This window comes from Pholis gunnellus (genome assembly GCF_910591455.1).
Source record: "Pholis gunnellus genome assembly, chromosome: 8".
NCBI classification, from domain to species: domain Eukaryota; kingdom Metazoa; phylum Chordata; class Actinopteri; order Perciformes; family Pholidae; genus Pholis; species Pholis gunnellus.
Window position 1 is genome coordinate 26,555,969 of NC_136534.1, and position 15,511 is coordinate 26,571,479.

General features: G+C 47.4%; 1 protein-coding gene across 1 annotated transcript in view; it reads right to left on the bottom strand.

Annotated features, from left to right (window-relative positions):
• Positions 1 to 663: 663 nt before the first annotated feature.
• The window catches only part of LOC306699748 (neural-cadherin), a gene marked incomplete at both ends in the record, with an annotated part of 101,322 nt that continues 86,474 nt past the window's right edge, over positions 664 to 15,511 (bottom strand). The window contains 16 exon segments of the mRNA XM_079164467.1: positions 664 to 1,060; positions 1,062 to 1,360; positions 1,841 to 1,998; positions 3,057 to 3,304; positions 3,631 to 3,811; positions 3,975 to 4,221; positions 4,312 to 4,478; positions 5,494 to 5,674; positions 6,328 to 6,439; positions 6,551 to 6,651; positions 6,653 to 6,679; positions 8,305 to 8,432; positions 10,720 to 10,934; positions 12,371 to 12,648; positions 14,050 to 14,282; positions 14,911 to 15,095. Of these exon segments, the coding sequence (XP_079020593.1) occupies positions 664 to 1,060; positions 1,062 to 1,360; positions 1,841 to 1,998; positions 3,057 to 3,304; positions 3,631 to 3,811; positions 3,975 to 4,221; positions 4,312 to 4,478; positions 5,494 to 5,674; positions 6,328 to 6,439; positions 6,551 to 6,651; positions 6,653 to 6,679; positions 8,305 to 8,432; positions 10,720 to 10,934; positions 12,371 to 12,648; positions 14,050 to 14,282; positions 14,911 to 15,095 (3,157 nt within the window).

Below are 15,511 nucleotides of genomic sequence, written 5' to 3' on the forward strand. Positions count from 1 at the left end.
GTGTGAACAAGAAACAAACGTCACCAAACATTTACTTCTCTTTTGTGCATCGTTTCCCCTTCATTACTTCTCTGGTGCCTCTCGCTTCCTTTAACTCCCCGACATGAACTTTGACCTGAGGTTTAATGAACCAAAAAGAACAGAAAATATCTGTAGTTGAGGAACGACCTTCTCCTAAAGCCTCAGACTGTGTGAGGTAAATAAACATATTCAGAATATAATTCAGGGTTTATTTTGAAGTGTTGAGGAGAAGCAGAATATTTCCTGTCTTTCCGTTCTGTTCTGTTGATGTCAAAACGGTCATTTTCACGAGTAACGAATGTGTTTAAACTAAATATTTGAATAAAATTGAATCACATTTTTGCTCCAAGGAGCCGTCGTTTGTAAATATAAGAATAATGATTTTTATTGATTAAATTCCAAGATTAAATTGTGCATAACAAAAGAGCACCGTTCATTTTAATTGGGCATCAATATCATTATTCAATTTAGCAGACATTTGCAATATAAAAATATAATTTTTTAATATTGTCTTTTGGTTTGTTTCAGACGTGAACGCAGCCCCGTGTCCCTCCCGTGTTAGCTGTGAGCTAGCCGCGTGTTAGCCGTGAGCTAGCCGTGTGTTAGCCGTGAGCTAGCTGGGTTCGGGTTGTGTGGCGCCCCCTAGTGGTGGTGGTGAGGCAGGCGTTCGTGGCTGTGGCTCCTCTGTACGTACGCCACGGCGTCCCTGTACGTGAGGGCCAGCTGGGGCCGGTCGTACATCTCGCTCAGCTCCTGGAACTTTGGGCCCCACCGCGACAGCCTGTCGTAAACAAACCCTCCTTCGTCCTCCTCCTCCTCCTCCTCCTCTTCTTCTTCGGCTACGCCGGGGGCGGCGAGAATGTTTCTGCGTGACGCGGCCGACCCCAGCGAGCTGAGGCTTCCCGCCGTCGACCCCGAGCCCTCCACGCACCACACGTGGTAGGCGTCCGGCGGCAGCGCCTCGCCGTCGTTGTCCGCTTCCCAGATGATTCGCGCCACGTAGCTTTTAAAGTCCACGCGGGAGCGCGACGCCGGCGTGGGGGGGGGCGTCGCTCGCCTCCGTGTCCCGACACGCGTGAGCGGCGTAGGTGGCGGCGCTGGGGTAGCCGTTGGCAGCGGCGGCAGCGTGCTGGTAGTGGAGGTGGTGTTGGAGGTGTTGGTGGTGGTGGTGGTGCGGGATGCTGAGGTAGGGAGCGCCGGAGCTGCAGGAGGAGCCGGACGGGTGAACCTCCTCCTGGGAGCCGGGGGAGGATTTGATGAGCGGGGCGGTGGTGCAAGACGAGGACTGAGACAGACTGGAGCACAGAGGACGCTTCAGCTCCGTGATGTCGTATCCGTTCTGGAAGGAAAGGAAGGAAGGAAGGAAGGAAGGAGGTAAAGAAGGAAGGAACACACACAGTTAGTGGTATTCGATCCTCGGTAGCTAGTTGAGAATCTGCTCAATCTGCTTAATAGGTTTAGAAAAGATCGTAAAATACTTAGTTAGCTTAAGAAAAGATCGTAAAATACTTAGTTAGCTTAAGAAAAGATCGTAAAATACTTAGCTTAAGAAAAGATCGTAAAATACTTAGCTTAAGAAAAGATCGTAAAAAACTTCGTTAGCTTAGAAAAGATCGTAAAATGCTTCGTAAGTACACAAGTTCTACTTTTCTCTTACTGTGTTTATCGTTTTCCTTCTTGTACATAAAAACATTCTGATTCTGTCAACAAAATGTTCTAGTTTCTGTGTGTGTGTGTGTGTGTGTGTGTGTGTGTGTGTGTGTGTGTGTGTGTGTGTGTGTGTGTGTGTGTGTGTGTGTGTGTGTGTGTGTGTGTGTACCTGGTCCTGCTCGCCCCCCCCCTCCTCGTTGTAGTTGAGGATGTTTTCTCGGATGTCCTCCCAGCTCTCGTGTTCTGCTGGGATGTGGTAAACTCCTCGCTTCCTGAACTTGTTACGGCTGCCTTTCTGGTTCCACACCGTCACCGCCACCAGCACCGCTGCACACACACACACACACACACACACACACACACACACACACACACACACACACACACAGGACAGTATTAATGTGTGTAGATGTGCACCACCGGGACACATTTCACTTCCTTCCTGTACGTTTGAGGCAGCAGCTCATTAAAGCTGCTCTGTGGAGTCATTTGGCCTCAATGTAAGTCAGTTATTTAGTATAATTATTATTATTATTATTATTATTATTATAATAAACAGGAGAACAACACGTTAGTGGAAGGAGAATCTTTAACACCTTTCACTCGGTGAGCCAACATGTTTTTAATCGTTTGTCCTCTTCAGTGATGAGCAGGAAGAGAGAGGGCTGATGGGAAATGAAGTCTTCCTGTGAGGAAATTAAATACCTTTGGTGGTCTTAAAGGGATTGTTCTGATATTATTATTATTATGTTATTCATTTTATTTCATGTTGTTTAACTACTGCTAATGTTACCATGATTGCAATAATGTGTATTATTTGTATTTTTAGCTTTTGTTGTTTTACTTCTTTATTATTACTTCAGTCTGACTATTTACTGTACTTCTGTCTTTATTCTCTTGTTTTGTTTTTTACTGATTTCTCTTGTTGAACTCTCCACTTTGCTGCAAATTAAAGGATTATCTTATTTTATCGTTTTTATTTCTGTTTTATTACATTTGATCATTTTAGTGTCTCACATGCATTTGTCTCAAAATCGTTAATTTTAAATTTGTTTATAACCAGATTGTATGAAAGGTGCCGTACAAATAAAGTTTGATTGAATGTTTACATATTGTGTGACACAATAACACAAAGAGAATCAGTGTGTTGGTGTTTGTAGAGGTCACAGATAGTTTGAGAGGTTAAATGGTTCTGGTTCACTACTGTCCCTTTAATTCAACGACATTCAGACTTTACGTAACTCTGACTTCACTGATCGATGCCAATGGAAAAAAAAACTATTGATCAGCAAACTGACACGAGTTCAGAACGAGAGGAGACGAGTTCACGTCACATTGACACATGAAGAGTTCTATAAAAGTCTCCTTCGTGACGAGTCTCTTACCGAAGAAGACGAGCAGACACATGCTGATGGCGAGGATGGAGCTGGGGCTGAGGGCGACCAGCCGCTGCCGCCCGAGGCCCAGCTCGCAGCGCTGACCCCTGAAGCCGTCCTGACAGCGGCACCGGTAGCTGTCGGGCGACAGCGGCTGGCAGACGCCGCCGTGACGGCAGGAAGAAGCTCCGCAGGGCGACGGCTCGCAGCGCTGCTCGCCGGAGTCCTCCGTCACCGTCACCTGACCGCCGGGGCACCTGGGAAACGGAGTCAAAACAACGTCAGAATAACACCAGCGCTGCTGAAAAGTGAAGCCGATGCTGATTTCTTTATTTCGTTCCTTCCTCCTTTCTTTACTTATGACGGTCCATTTAGAGTCAAACAGACCATAAAGCAGGGGATGCTTTAGGGGCGGGGCTACACGGTGATTGACAGGTCTCTACCAGAGACGTCACTCCTCCTCAGTCCAGATGTGGTCACTTCCTGTTCACTGGTTGTCAAAAAAAAACAAAGATGGCGACGGACAAATGGGACTCCGTCCACTTCCCACAGACATGTGATGGGAGGCGTGCGCGTCTCTTACTTGCACTGGTGCTTCCTCCACAGGTCGGTGCAGCGCAGAGGGCTGCGACACGGTTGGCTGCTGCAGGCGTCGCTGTGGCAACCCGAGGTGACGCCCCGCCTCTCCAGCACCGTCACCGAGTCCTGACTCCGCCCGTCCAGAGGGAGGACCTGAGAGTTAAAGCGAACGTCCCGCAGACAACCTGAGAGAGAGACGGACGGCGGGGGAAAGGTCCGGGTTTAAAGCTCGCAAATATGTTAGATGTGATTCACATGAGGAGGAGGAGGAGGAGGAGGAGGAGGAGGAGGAGGAGGAGGAGGAGGAGGAGGGAGAAGTCATGTTAAGACATGAATCCAGATCCTCACCCTGAAAGACGTCCTTGTCTCCCACCGTCACTCCGGCCTGTTGAACAACGATCTCTCTCCGGATCCCCAGTCGGCCCCGGACCTCCCGCCGCCCCCCCCCCTGCTCCAGCCTTAGCGTGAACAGGTTGTCGTGGCGACCGAGGCCGACCAGCACCCACTGCCCGACGTCCACCCGCTGGCCGAGGAGGCGCAGGGAGCGAGCGCCGTCGCCCAGGTCGGCTCGGACGGAGAGGAGGCCGTCCACGAGCTGAGGAGAGAAGGAGAACCGTTTGTTTACGTCTTCTGTGCGTCTCTGGTCCGTGAGGTCAAAAGGTCAAAAGGTCAGCAGACTACCGACCTCCAGGACGATGTACTCGCTGGAGTCCCGGGACGTCACGGAGAACAGGGAGCCGGAGGAGGCGCGGGTTCGGAGGAGGAGCTGCACGTTAGTGCGGCGAGAGCTGCCGCCTCCTCTGAGCTGGAGACGCACAACGCTGCCCGAGTCGAAGGAGAACTCTGGGACGGCTGAGGGAGGAAGAGGAGGAGGAGGAGGGGGAGGAGGAGGAGGAGGAGGAGGGGGAAGAGGAGGAGGAGGAGGAGGAGGAGGAGGGGGAGGAAGAGGAGGGGGAGGAGGGGGAAGAGGAGGAGGAGGAAGAGGAGGAGGAGGAGGGGGAGGAAGAGGAGGGGGAGGAGGAGGAGGGGGAGGAAGAGGAGGAGGGGGAGGAAGAGGAGGGGGAGGAGGAGGGGGAGGAGGAGGGGGAAGAGGAGGAGGAGGTGGAGGAGGAGGAGGGGGAGGAGGAGGGGGAAGAGGAGGAGGAGGAGGGGGAAGAGGAGGAGGAGGAAGAGGAGGAGGAGGAGGGGGAGGAAGAGGAGGGGGAAGAGGAGGAGGAGGAGGAGGAGGGGGAGGAGGAGGGGGAAGAGGAGGAGGAGGAGGGGGAGGAAGAGGAGGGGGAAGAGGAGGAGGAGGAGGAGGAGGTGGAGGAGGAGGGGGAAGAGGAGGGGGAGGAAGAGGAGGAGGAGGAGGAGGAGGGGGAAGAGGAGGGGGAAGAGGAGGAGGAGGAGGGAGAGGAGGAGGAGGAGGAGGAGGAGGAGGGGGAGGAGGAGGGGGAAGAGGAGGAGGAGGAAGAGGAGGGGGAAGAGGAGGAGGAGGAGGAGGGGGAGGAGGAGGAGGTGGAGGAGGAGGGGGAAGAGGAGGAGGAGGAGGGAGAGGAGGAGGAGGAGGAGGAGGGGGAAGAGGAGGGGGAAGAGGAGGAGGAGGAGGAGGAGGAAGAGGAGGAGGAGGAGGGAGAGGAGGAGGAGGAGGGGGAAGAGGAGGAGGAGGAGGAGGTCATGTTAAGACATAAATAAACACTGAATATAACTTTTCTATTTTAGTAGAATCACTCTTTTGCTAGAATCTCTTCTTATAAACTTTATATTTTCTATAAAAACACCTACATTGAAATGAATGAGCAGGTTAGTTGATAACACACACACACACACACACACACACACACACACACACACACACACACACACACACACACACACACACCCTCACCGCTGTCACACTTGTGTCCGGTGAACCCCGGGTGGCACTGGCAGCTGAAGGAGCCCCAGTCGGCGATGCAGGAGGCTCGAGCTCCGCAGGACGGACCGGCCGCCGTCACGCACACGCCGTCTGTCAGCCGGCAGCCGGGAGAGCTGTCCACACTCTCACCTGGAGACGCCAGGTCGTACACCTGAGGGCCATCATCATCATCATCATCATCATCATCATCATCATCATCATCATCATCATACTTCTTAAGATAATGAAGTCATTTGAACTCAAATAAAATAAAAGCAAATAAAACTGATCTGAACAAAGCAAAGAACCAAAACCACAGAAGAAGAAATATTATGAAAAAGCACAAATGTAGAAGTTATTTGTTTACAGCTGAAGACGATGAAATTATCTCGATCCCGTCTTAAGTCCGGGAAACAACCCTCAACACCGCAAAGGATTGTGGGTAAGAAGGAGGCAGAAGTGTTTCTCGGGGAATATTTTTGGGAGGTTGTTGAGCTCATTTAGTTTCAGGAGGAGGAGGAGGAGGAGGCTGCTCTTCATTTATATTATATGTTGGCCTCGGCTCAAACACACACACACACACACACACACACACACACACACTCACTGAGGGGAATAAGAGTGAATACATTCATACACAAACACACAGATTCAGACTCACTAACATTAATATTACATTTAAAAAACAAGAAACACACATGGAGGAGATGCTAATGATCTCTGGGATGGAAACACACACACACTCACACACACACACACACACACCCTTACACACACCCTCACCCTCACACACACTCACACACACACACACACACACAGTGTTACCTGACTGTCCACCACCAGGTTGCGGATGCAGCCGGTGAAGCTGCGGTAACGTCGATGAGGAGATGTTTCCTTCACTCCTCCCAACTGAAGAGGCTGGAAGACATTCAGGTACCTGAGGAGGAGGAACATAACAAATGAGAGGAGGAGGAGGAGGAGGAGGAGGAGGAGGAGGAGGAGGAGGAGGAGGAGGAGGAGACATTATTTCCATGTGAGATGTTCTCACCTCTGGTTTCCTGGCGTCTCTCCTGCAGCTCTACAGCCGGACTCGTCTGTCTCCTCACCGCCCCCCCCACCGCCCTCCAGCTCATTCACCGCCGCCCCCCCCACACTGGTCCAGGATCAGCTGGACGGCCTGGACACACACACACACACACACACACACACACACACACACACACACACACACACACACACACACACATTATATTCTTCATGTTCTCATTATAAATGTCTCCACAAATAAAGAGTTCACTTTAACCAGATTGTGGAGAAACATTAAAGTGTGAAACTATGACGTCATGATTGATTCATCTGAGAACAACAGTCATGTGACCACAAGAGAGAAACTCTGACTGAACTACAGGAAGAGAACACAGAGAGGAGAGGAGAGAGGAGAGGAGAGGAGAGGAGGAGAGAGGAGAGAGGAGAGGAGGAGAGGAGAGAGGAGAGGAGAGGAGAGAGAGAGAGAGAGAGGAGAGAGAGAGAGAGAGAAGAGAGGAGAGGAGAGAGAGGAGAGAGGAGAGGAGAGAGAGAGAGAAGAGAGGAGAGGAGAGAGAGAGAGAAGAGAGGAGAGGAGAGAGAGAGGAGAGAGGAGAGGAGAGAGAGAGAGAAGAGAGGAGAGGAGAGAGGAGGAGAGAGGAGAGGAGAGAGGAGAGGAGAGAGGAGAGGAGAGAGGAGAGGAGAGAGGAGGAGAGAGGAGAGGAGGAGAGAGGAGAGAGAGAGGAGAGAGAGAGAGAGAAGAGAGGAGAGGAGAGAGGAGGAGAGAGGAGAGGAGAGAGAGAGAGAAGAGAGGAGAGGAGAGAGGAGGAGAGAGGAGAGGAGGAGAGAGAGAGGAGAGAGAGGAGAGAGAGAGAGGAGAGGAGAGAGGAGAGGAGAGAGGAGAGGAGAGAGGAGGAGAGAGGAGAGGAGAGAGGAGGAGAGAGGAGAGGAGAGAGAGAAGAGAGGAGAGAGGAGGAGAGAGGAGAGAGAGAGGAGAGAGAGAGAGGAGAGGAGAGAGGAGAGGAGAGAGGAGAGAGGAGGAGAGAGGAGAGGAGGAGAGAGGAGAGAGAGAGGAGAGAGAGAGAGAGAGAGAGAGAGGAGAGAGGAGAGGAGGAGAGAGAGAGGAGAGAGGAGAGGAGAGGAGGAGGAGAGGAGAGAGAGAGGGGTGGAGGAGGAGGAGGAGAGGAGAGGAGAGAGGGGAGGAGAGAGGAGAGGAGGAGAGAGGAGAGAGAGAGGAGAGAGGAGAGAGAGAGAGGAGAGGAGAGAGGAGAGGAGAGAGGAGAGGAGAGAGGAGAGGGAGAGGAGAGAGGAGAGGAGAGAGGAGAGAGGAGAGGAGAGAGGAGAGGAGAGAGGAGAGGAGAGAGAGGAGAGGAGAGAGGCTGAAACATGTGAATGGTTTAGTATTTATAGACATCGCGCCTCTATGACATTTCTTTCCTACGTTGGTAACATTTGATAAAATGTTGGATTTATATTTCCATTGTTTGCCAATTTTGTCAAAGAAATTCAACTCGTGTTTCTTTCTTTTTAATGATGATGTCATCATAACGTGTTCTAGTTCTCTACTTCTACTCATGGTGGTGCTGTTTCATAGAGGAGCAGGACTTTTATTTTGAAGGGAACATCAAAACCTCAGAGAGAAGAATAAAAAGTAGAAACATCTTTGGTGTTCAGAGGGTTAAATATAATATAATAATAAATATATGAAACTGCATCCTATATTGGACTGAAACCTTTTTGAAAGACAAAGTTAACACGTCGTCCGTCCTTCAGTCGTACCTTTCCGTCGCTGACGATGTCGAGGCGATGCCAGCGCCGGTCGGTGACGGTGGATTTCGCCGGCAGCTGCAGGGTCAGCGTCCCCGATCCGTGGTTTATGCTCAGAACCGGAACCCCGTTCCTCAACTCTGGAGGCGAGGAGGAGAACCTTACTGTTCTATTCTCAAGTCCTCGACACTCTGCGTTCTATCGGTGTTCTCTTAGCTGAACTCACTGTCGTTCATCACATGTTGCTGTTTATTTAAACTTTTCATTAACGCCACGCGTCCTTCAACCAATGTACAATGAGGGGATTTGATATGTTACGTATTTATTAATGTTATGATACTTCTAATGTATCTTTATAAAGACTTTGTGGTGAAAACTAAAACACAGGACTTTCACTAAGAAGACCGCCGTTCGTGTGAAACCACAAGTCAACGGAGTCTTTGTAACTTCTGTGCTTAAGTATTACGTAATTATCACTTGTGTACTTATTGATGTATAAACCACAATATTTCAACTTAACCAGGTCTTTCAGAGGCGTACTACACTTTGGTCTGGTTTTAAAATATATACAGTCATTCCTGAACCTTTTGGAACAAACGTGATGTGATGTCGTCAATTTTACTAAATTATTTTATTTTATTTCTCAGTTTATTTTGATCGTATCGACTGTCTCTCACTGAGCTTTCTGTTTTATTATTGTTTTGCTGCTTTGTCTGTCAAAGCACTTTGTAAACTCTGTTTTTAAAGGTGCTCTATAAATAAAGTTATTATTATTATTATTATTATTATTGTAGGATTCAGAGCCTTCACGGTCCTCATTCTACAAATGGAGTCGGCTAAAAGATAATAATAAAGACCAAATATAAAAACAAGACCTGAAAGATTAACGTGATGCTGAAACATCACTTCTCTGTGTGAGCTGCTGAATCCACTCAGTCAATTGTGTGTGTGTGTGTTTTCCAATATCCTCTGTCTGTGTGTGTTTGTGTGTGTGTGTGTGTGTGTGTGTGTGTGACCCCATCAACCTCACGGCCATGTTATTGAACATGTAAGTGAAAAATGCTTCTCTGTGATCAATGCTGCGTCTATCGTTGATGTTTTTCCCCCTTTGGTTCAATGATTGCATAACTTTAATGGGGCGAGATTATGCAAGAGGCGTTTATTGAGAAAAGCCATCAGCGGTCTAATCCGTCAACACCACACGAGGACCGCCGGGAGCTGACATTAGAGCTCTTTTGTCTTCACAGCGACAGCATTGATTCACGCTTTGTGTTGGTGGAAGACGAGCAGCACTGAGAGATCCGTCTGTGAGAGAAGTTTGATAATTTAATCATGTTTTAACTTTTAACAAAGGGTTTCATACAGACGACAACCTGCATTCTCTCTAATGTCCATCAGGGGGCGACTCCTCTGGTTGTTACATGAATTCAGTCTTTTCAAAATAAAACCTCTGTCTTTACAGGAAACAACTTAGTTAAGTTTAGACAAAAAAACTACTTTGTTAGGTTTAGAAGATGATCGTGAAATACTTCGTTACGTTAAGAAAAAGATGGTGAAATACTTCGTTAGGTTTGAGAAAAAGATGGTGAAATATGTCGTTAGGTTTAAGAAAAAGATGGTGAAATACTTCGTTAGGTTTAAGAAAAAGATGGTGAAATACTTCGTTAGGTTTAAGAAAAAGATGGTGAAATACTTCGTTAGGTTTAAGAAAAAGATGGTGAAATACGTCGTTAGGTTTGAGAAAGAGATCGTGAAATACTTCGTTAGGTTTGAGAAAAAGATGGTGAAATACGTCGTTAGGTTTGAGAAAAAGATCGTGAAATACTTCGTTAGGTTTGAGAAAAAGATCGTGAAATACGTCGTTAGGTTTGAGAAAAAGATGGCGAAATACTTCGTTAGGTTTAAGAAAAAGATGGTGAAATACTTCGTTAGGTTTGAGAAAAAGATGGTGAAATACTTCGTTAGGTTTGAGAAAAAGATCGTGAAATACTTAGTTTAGGAAAAGATAGTGGTTGGGATTAAAATAACTACGAAAGTTGGAATACTTAAATACGGGAGTTAGGTCATGAACACGCCTGTTTTTTGTTTGTATATAAATTGATTTCATGGGATATCTACGAATTTCAGCTCATTTATTTTTATTTATGACAGTGTAGAAAAAGTTGCAGCTGCATTGCATTGTGGTCCATTTTCTGCAGGTATTCTGTGTAGAACTCTAGATAACAAACCTTTGCTCTTTGATTTATGATGATGTAATGCAGTTATTTGGAGATGATTTTGCCATCAAGCTCAAGTGTAACAACCTGAAATACTTCGTCCAGAGAGGCAGACACACCCGTACAAATTACAGTAAAATACCGTTCTTGATTAAGAATAACTGCATGATAATTTTCTTTAAAAAAACAAACACAAAACCCGTAAACTCACCTATGGCGATGAAGTCCTCCTGCTCCCCGGAGTGGGCGGGGCCGAGCGGCCCGTTGTACAACAGCAGCCCGTTGGCCGACTCGGCCAGGAACTCCAGGGAGACGTGGCTCTGGAAGCAAGGCATGATGGGAGGGAACCAGGCGTAGCCCTGACCGCCGAAGCTGTGTTTGGTCTGCTGGCACTCGGGCCCGTCGAACATGGACGGACAATCACACCTGAGAGACACAAAGAGTTCATTTGACGATACGATCGACTTCTCTCAACGACGATGACGATGGAAGGTTCTTCATGTATTTATTTAGCAGTTTGAGTATCTTTAAATATCAGTACCAGCTTCTAAAGACAGCAAAAGGTTGAAAGAGTTCATTTAATATGTTGGAAATTATAAATAAATCATCTCAAATACTTTGAATCTTGTTTTTTTTGGCACATTTTACTTATAGTGAGTCTGAAAAGTGTGATTTTTGTGTGTAACTGTCGGAATTTTCATTTTTTCTGCAGGTTCCCCAAAATCCCGAAACAGAAGAGTAAGAACGCGACCTCGACATTCCTGGTCTCTATCTGGAGCTTTGTGACGCCGTCAAAAAATACTTTTCAGACGTGCCAACGTTAATTAAAATGACCCGAGAGACCAAATCCCCCCAAAAAACCCGTGACAGAAAACCCTGTGAATGAAAGTAACGTCGTGTATATTTGTCCGTGTTAAAAAAAGAGAAAAGAGAGCGAACCATCTGTCACATTTAGCAGCTGAGGTGTTGCGTTCGATATTAAAAACCAATAAAATGATGTAACAATTCAAAGTCGACGGCTGAAAATGAATCTTTGGACGGTTTGACCTACGGGAGAATTCTTTCCGCTCACGTGAACGTTAATCCACATCGATCATGTTCATATTAAAACATGTGTGATGTGTTGATGTTCTCCAGGTTCTAGGATCATTCCTTGGACATGTATACAGCTCATGTATAGATATATACTGTATACAGTGAATGAGCTGTATATAGTGTATACATTCACTATCAGAGTCTCTGTGCGTTGAACATGAACCAACTAGCCAACAGTTGGAGAAGCTGGAGTAGAGATGATGTCCAGAAGGACAGAAGGAGAAACATCACGAAGGACTTTGAGATCAACAGGTTTCTGGAGATCAACAAACATCTTCTAGAGAAGCTGTTTGGTCCAACAAGTCCTCCACCTCTGGAGCACGCTGAGAAACACATCTGTTAGCTCCTGATGTTCACTTTGACATGTTCAGACGAGATTGAACGACGCGCGAGGACGTCGACCCGTCAAACACAGAAAGAGAACGACGTCATCGGATTCACTGAGGATGAGGATGATGAAGATGAGGTGAGCTCCTCAAACGGACCGGATGATGTTGGTAAACTGGTAACGTAGCCGTCACGCGCACACGTCATGAGGTCGGTTTACGCTAATATGAACACAAACGGCTGCATGAATATTGGTGGAATATCTATTTGTATTATCCATGTAAACGGATTATTCGGAATATTTAATTTATTTCGGAAATAAAGGCAAAAGTGAAAGTGAAAGTAAGAAAAACTTTTCTCACTGTAAAAAAGCTTTTATTGTCAACACTAACTGTTTTGTAGACAGACCCAGATTCAGAGGGTTCCTGTAGACCCCGTACCTGTATCCCAGCGGCCCGTCCCGGCAGGCCCCCCCGTTGAGGCAGGGGCCGGAGGGGTAGGCGGAGCACGGCAGGTGGACGGCCTCTCGGCCCCGGCAGCCGCACCGCGCCGCCGACGAGGCCGACAGCGACACCAGGGAAGTGTCGCCGGCGCCGAGCGCCTCGGGAGTCTGGCCGAAGGAAACCTCGCTGCTGCAGCCGCCGGACTCGCCGCAGTCGGCGAAGGGACATTCATCAACGCCCACCTGAGAGATGGACACGCCCAACACGGCCTCCAGCTGCAATGGATTAAACAAAAAAACTAGTTAAGATTATACAATTATGACTAAATGTGTGGTGAAGACAAATAAACAGTAAACTAAGTGAAACAAAGTAAGAGGTTGTTGGAGCGTAGTGAGAGCTCTGATCCCATGTCGACCTGCGTCAGTGATTTCTGAACTTTCCTCTTTTCCTCTTCACGTCGTCTTCGTGTTTCTTCGTCGTCCCGGTGAAGCTCTGCTGTCATTCTCCCGTCTCCCTTCTAGTCGTTTTCATCCTTCTCTCTCGTTTTGTCTTTACGGGGTGAGAAGGTGTCTCATCGTCGTCCCTCGGGGTTTCCCGTCTCTCTCTCCGACTGTGTGCAGTTCTTTTCTTTCATCCGCAGTGACTTAAAGTCCCCGAGGCCGGGCTTCACTTTTCATCTTATTTTTGTATTTATCTGACATTCTGCTTCTGAATCAGCCTTTTAACCTGAGATAATTAAAGACGCTGCTTTCTTCTGCAGCGTCTGATGTTATTTTTAGTCATACTGAGTGTGTTTTGTTCTGGTATTTATACTTTGTTTATATATTTGATTGAATAAGATTGAGACACTGTGACGGCTGAACTGAACTTGTGACCTGTTGGCGGCAATAATCAGTTTACTTTTGCTCTTTAATTTGCAGATTTTCTGCGTTTTATATTCTTTTACATACGAACGGATGTATATTAGGACTCCGACTCATTATATATTTTGAAGGTAAATTGATCGTTTAGTCCGTAAAATGTCAGAAACATTTGGAAAAGCCTCTCGCAAGCTGCAGGAGTCCAGCACGACGTCTGTGCTCCAGAACAACCTGAACACACGTCTGACATCTTTCTTTAACTGTTTTCATGTTTTAATGCTCCTCACGTATTTCACCATCTTCTCTTAAACCTAGCCAAGTGTTTCCTGCGAAGACGGAAGTTTATTTTGAAAGGACTTCATGTAACGACTGAAGAGCTCACAGCTGAGAAACGACGTCTTTATTCTTTAATTAGCTCGGTCTATTTTTAATTGTGCTTTTCTTTTGTCTTCCCTCTTTCATGAAAACTTTGTCAGTTTTATGATTATTTTTATGGTAAAATAATCAGCTGAGAGTTTGCTCAGATGTGTGTGTGTGTGTGTGTGTGTGTGTGTTTACGTGGTTCACTGTCATGTCACCCCCCCTCACAGATCTGAGGTCAGCAGCTGCTCTCGTGCTCTTAATGTTAAATATTCATCCACATGTGTACAGTGAGCTGTGACGTGTTTCACCTCCTCACATGTGAGTGAAGCTCAGTGTCTCTAAGGGCCTGAAATGAACGTGTGAACGTATGAATGTGTGAATGCATGTTTGCGATGTCGCTGACGTTCAGCTTCAGTAAGTCAAACGTTGTCGTACTTCAACACGTCTGCTCACCTGAGCTTTGTTTGCGGCCACGTATCCGAGCAGCTTCTCCTTCTGGTAGAACGTTGAGCCGCGAGCAGCGAACCAAACGTTGAGCTCCTTCTCTCCTCGCCGCCCGGCGTCGCTCACCGAGAAGATCTGAACGTTCAGCGGAGAAGTCTGAAGGAGTTCAGACAACATCCGACCCAGACGAGAGAAGAGACTCTCCTCACCTCCTCCAGCGAAGAACTCCTCCACCGTCATGTCTGGAGGAGGAGGAGGAGGAGGAGGAGGAGTAGGAGGAGGAGGAGGAGGAGGAGGAGGAGGAGGAGGAGGAGAACAGAGTTATTTAGGAGCTTCACAAAACTTAATACAATAATAATATATAATAAGATGAGAAAAAGAATGAAAGAAATGAAGTAAAGACAGAAAGAAGGAAGCAAGGAAGGAAGGAAATAAAGAAGTAAGTAAGGAAGGAAGGTAAGAAGGAAAGACAGAAAGAACGAAGTACGGAAAGACGAAAGGAAAGACAGAAAGAAGTAAGGAAAGGAGGAAGGAAAAGGAGGAGGAAGGAAATATGGAAGGAAGGAAAGGGAGGAAGGAAGGAAGGAAAGAGAAAGAAAGGAAGGGAGGAGGAAGGAAATAAGGAAGGAAGGAAAGGGAGGAGGAAGGAAATAAGGAAGAAAGGAAGGGAGGAGGTAGAATTCTGAAGAGGAAATCAGAAAACACAGAAGAGAAGAGGACACAAGAGAAAACAGGGATTTTCTTTCCCATCATGCATCTCTGCCTGTCGGTGCTGATGGAGAACTGACAGTTACAGTTACCGTGGCAACCACTGTGACGTCATGGAGAAATAAAAAGATGGGGGAGGAGGGGGGGGGGGGGGGGACTCACTGGTGAGGCGGAGGGAGGCGCCGTTCCTCAGGACGTCCGGCTGCAGCTCCCTCACCTCCACCTGAGCCGTGGAGGTGACGTCCGGCCAGGTGAGGTCCGACACGCTCACCTGCAGACGGTAGGAGCCGGGAGGAGCCCCCTCCCTCACACTGAGCTCCCCCGAGGTCCGGTTCAGACCGAACAACCTGACGGGGAGACGGAAGCTTTAATGACACCAAACACCTTCTGTCTGTGAGATGAAGCTAGTCCTGACTTTAAACATCTTTTATTTTCCTAAAGCTCACTTATAATATAGATATATTTATTTATATATCATAAATATATACATATACATAGACTGTATATAAGAAGTGGACTTAGTCGTCATGATGTCATTGGTTTTGAAGCTTTGAGTTCGCCATCTTGTTTCTTTTGCAACCAGTGAACAGGAAGTGACCACATATGGACTGAGGAGGAGTGACGTAGAGACCTGTCAATCACTGTGTAGCCCCGCCCCTAAAGCATCCCCTGCTTTATGGTCTGTGTGACTCTAAATGGACCATCATTTACTAAATGAACATCATGCTGTATTGAAGAAGACTTGAAACTAGAGATTGAGACC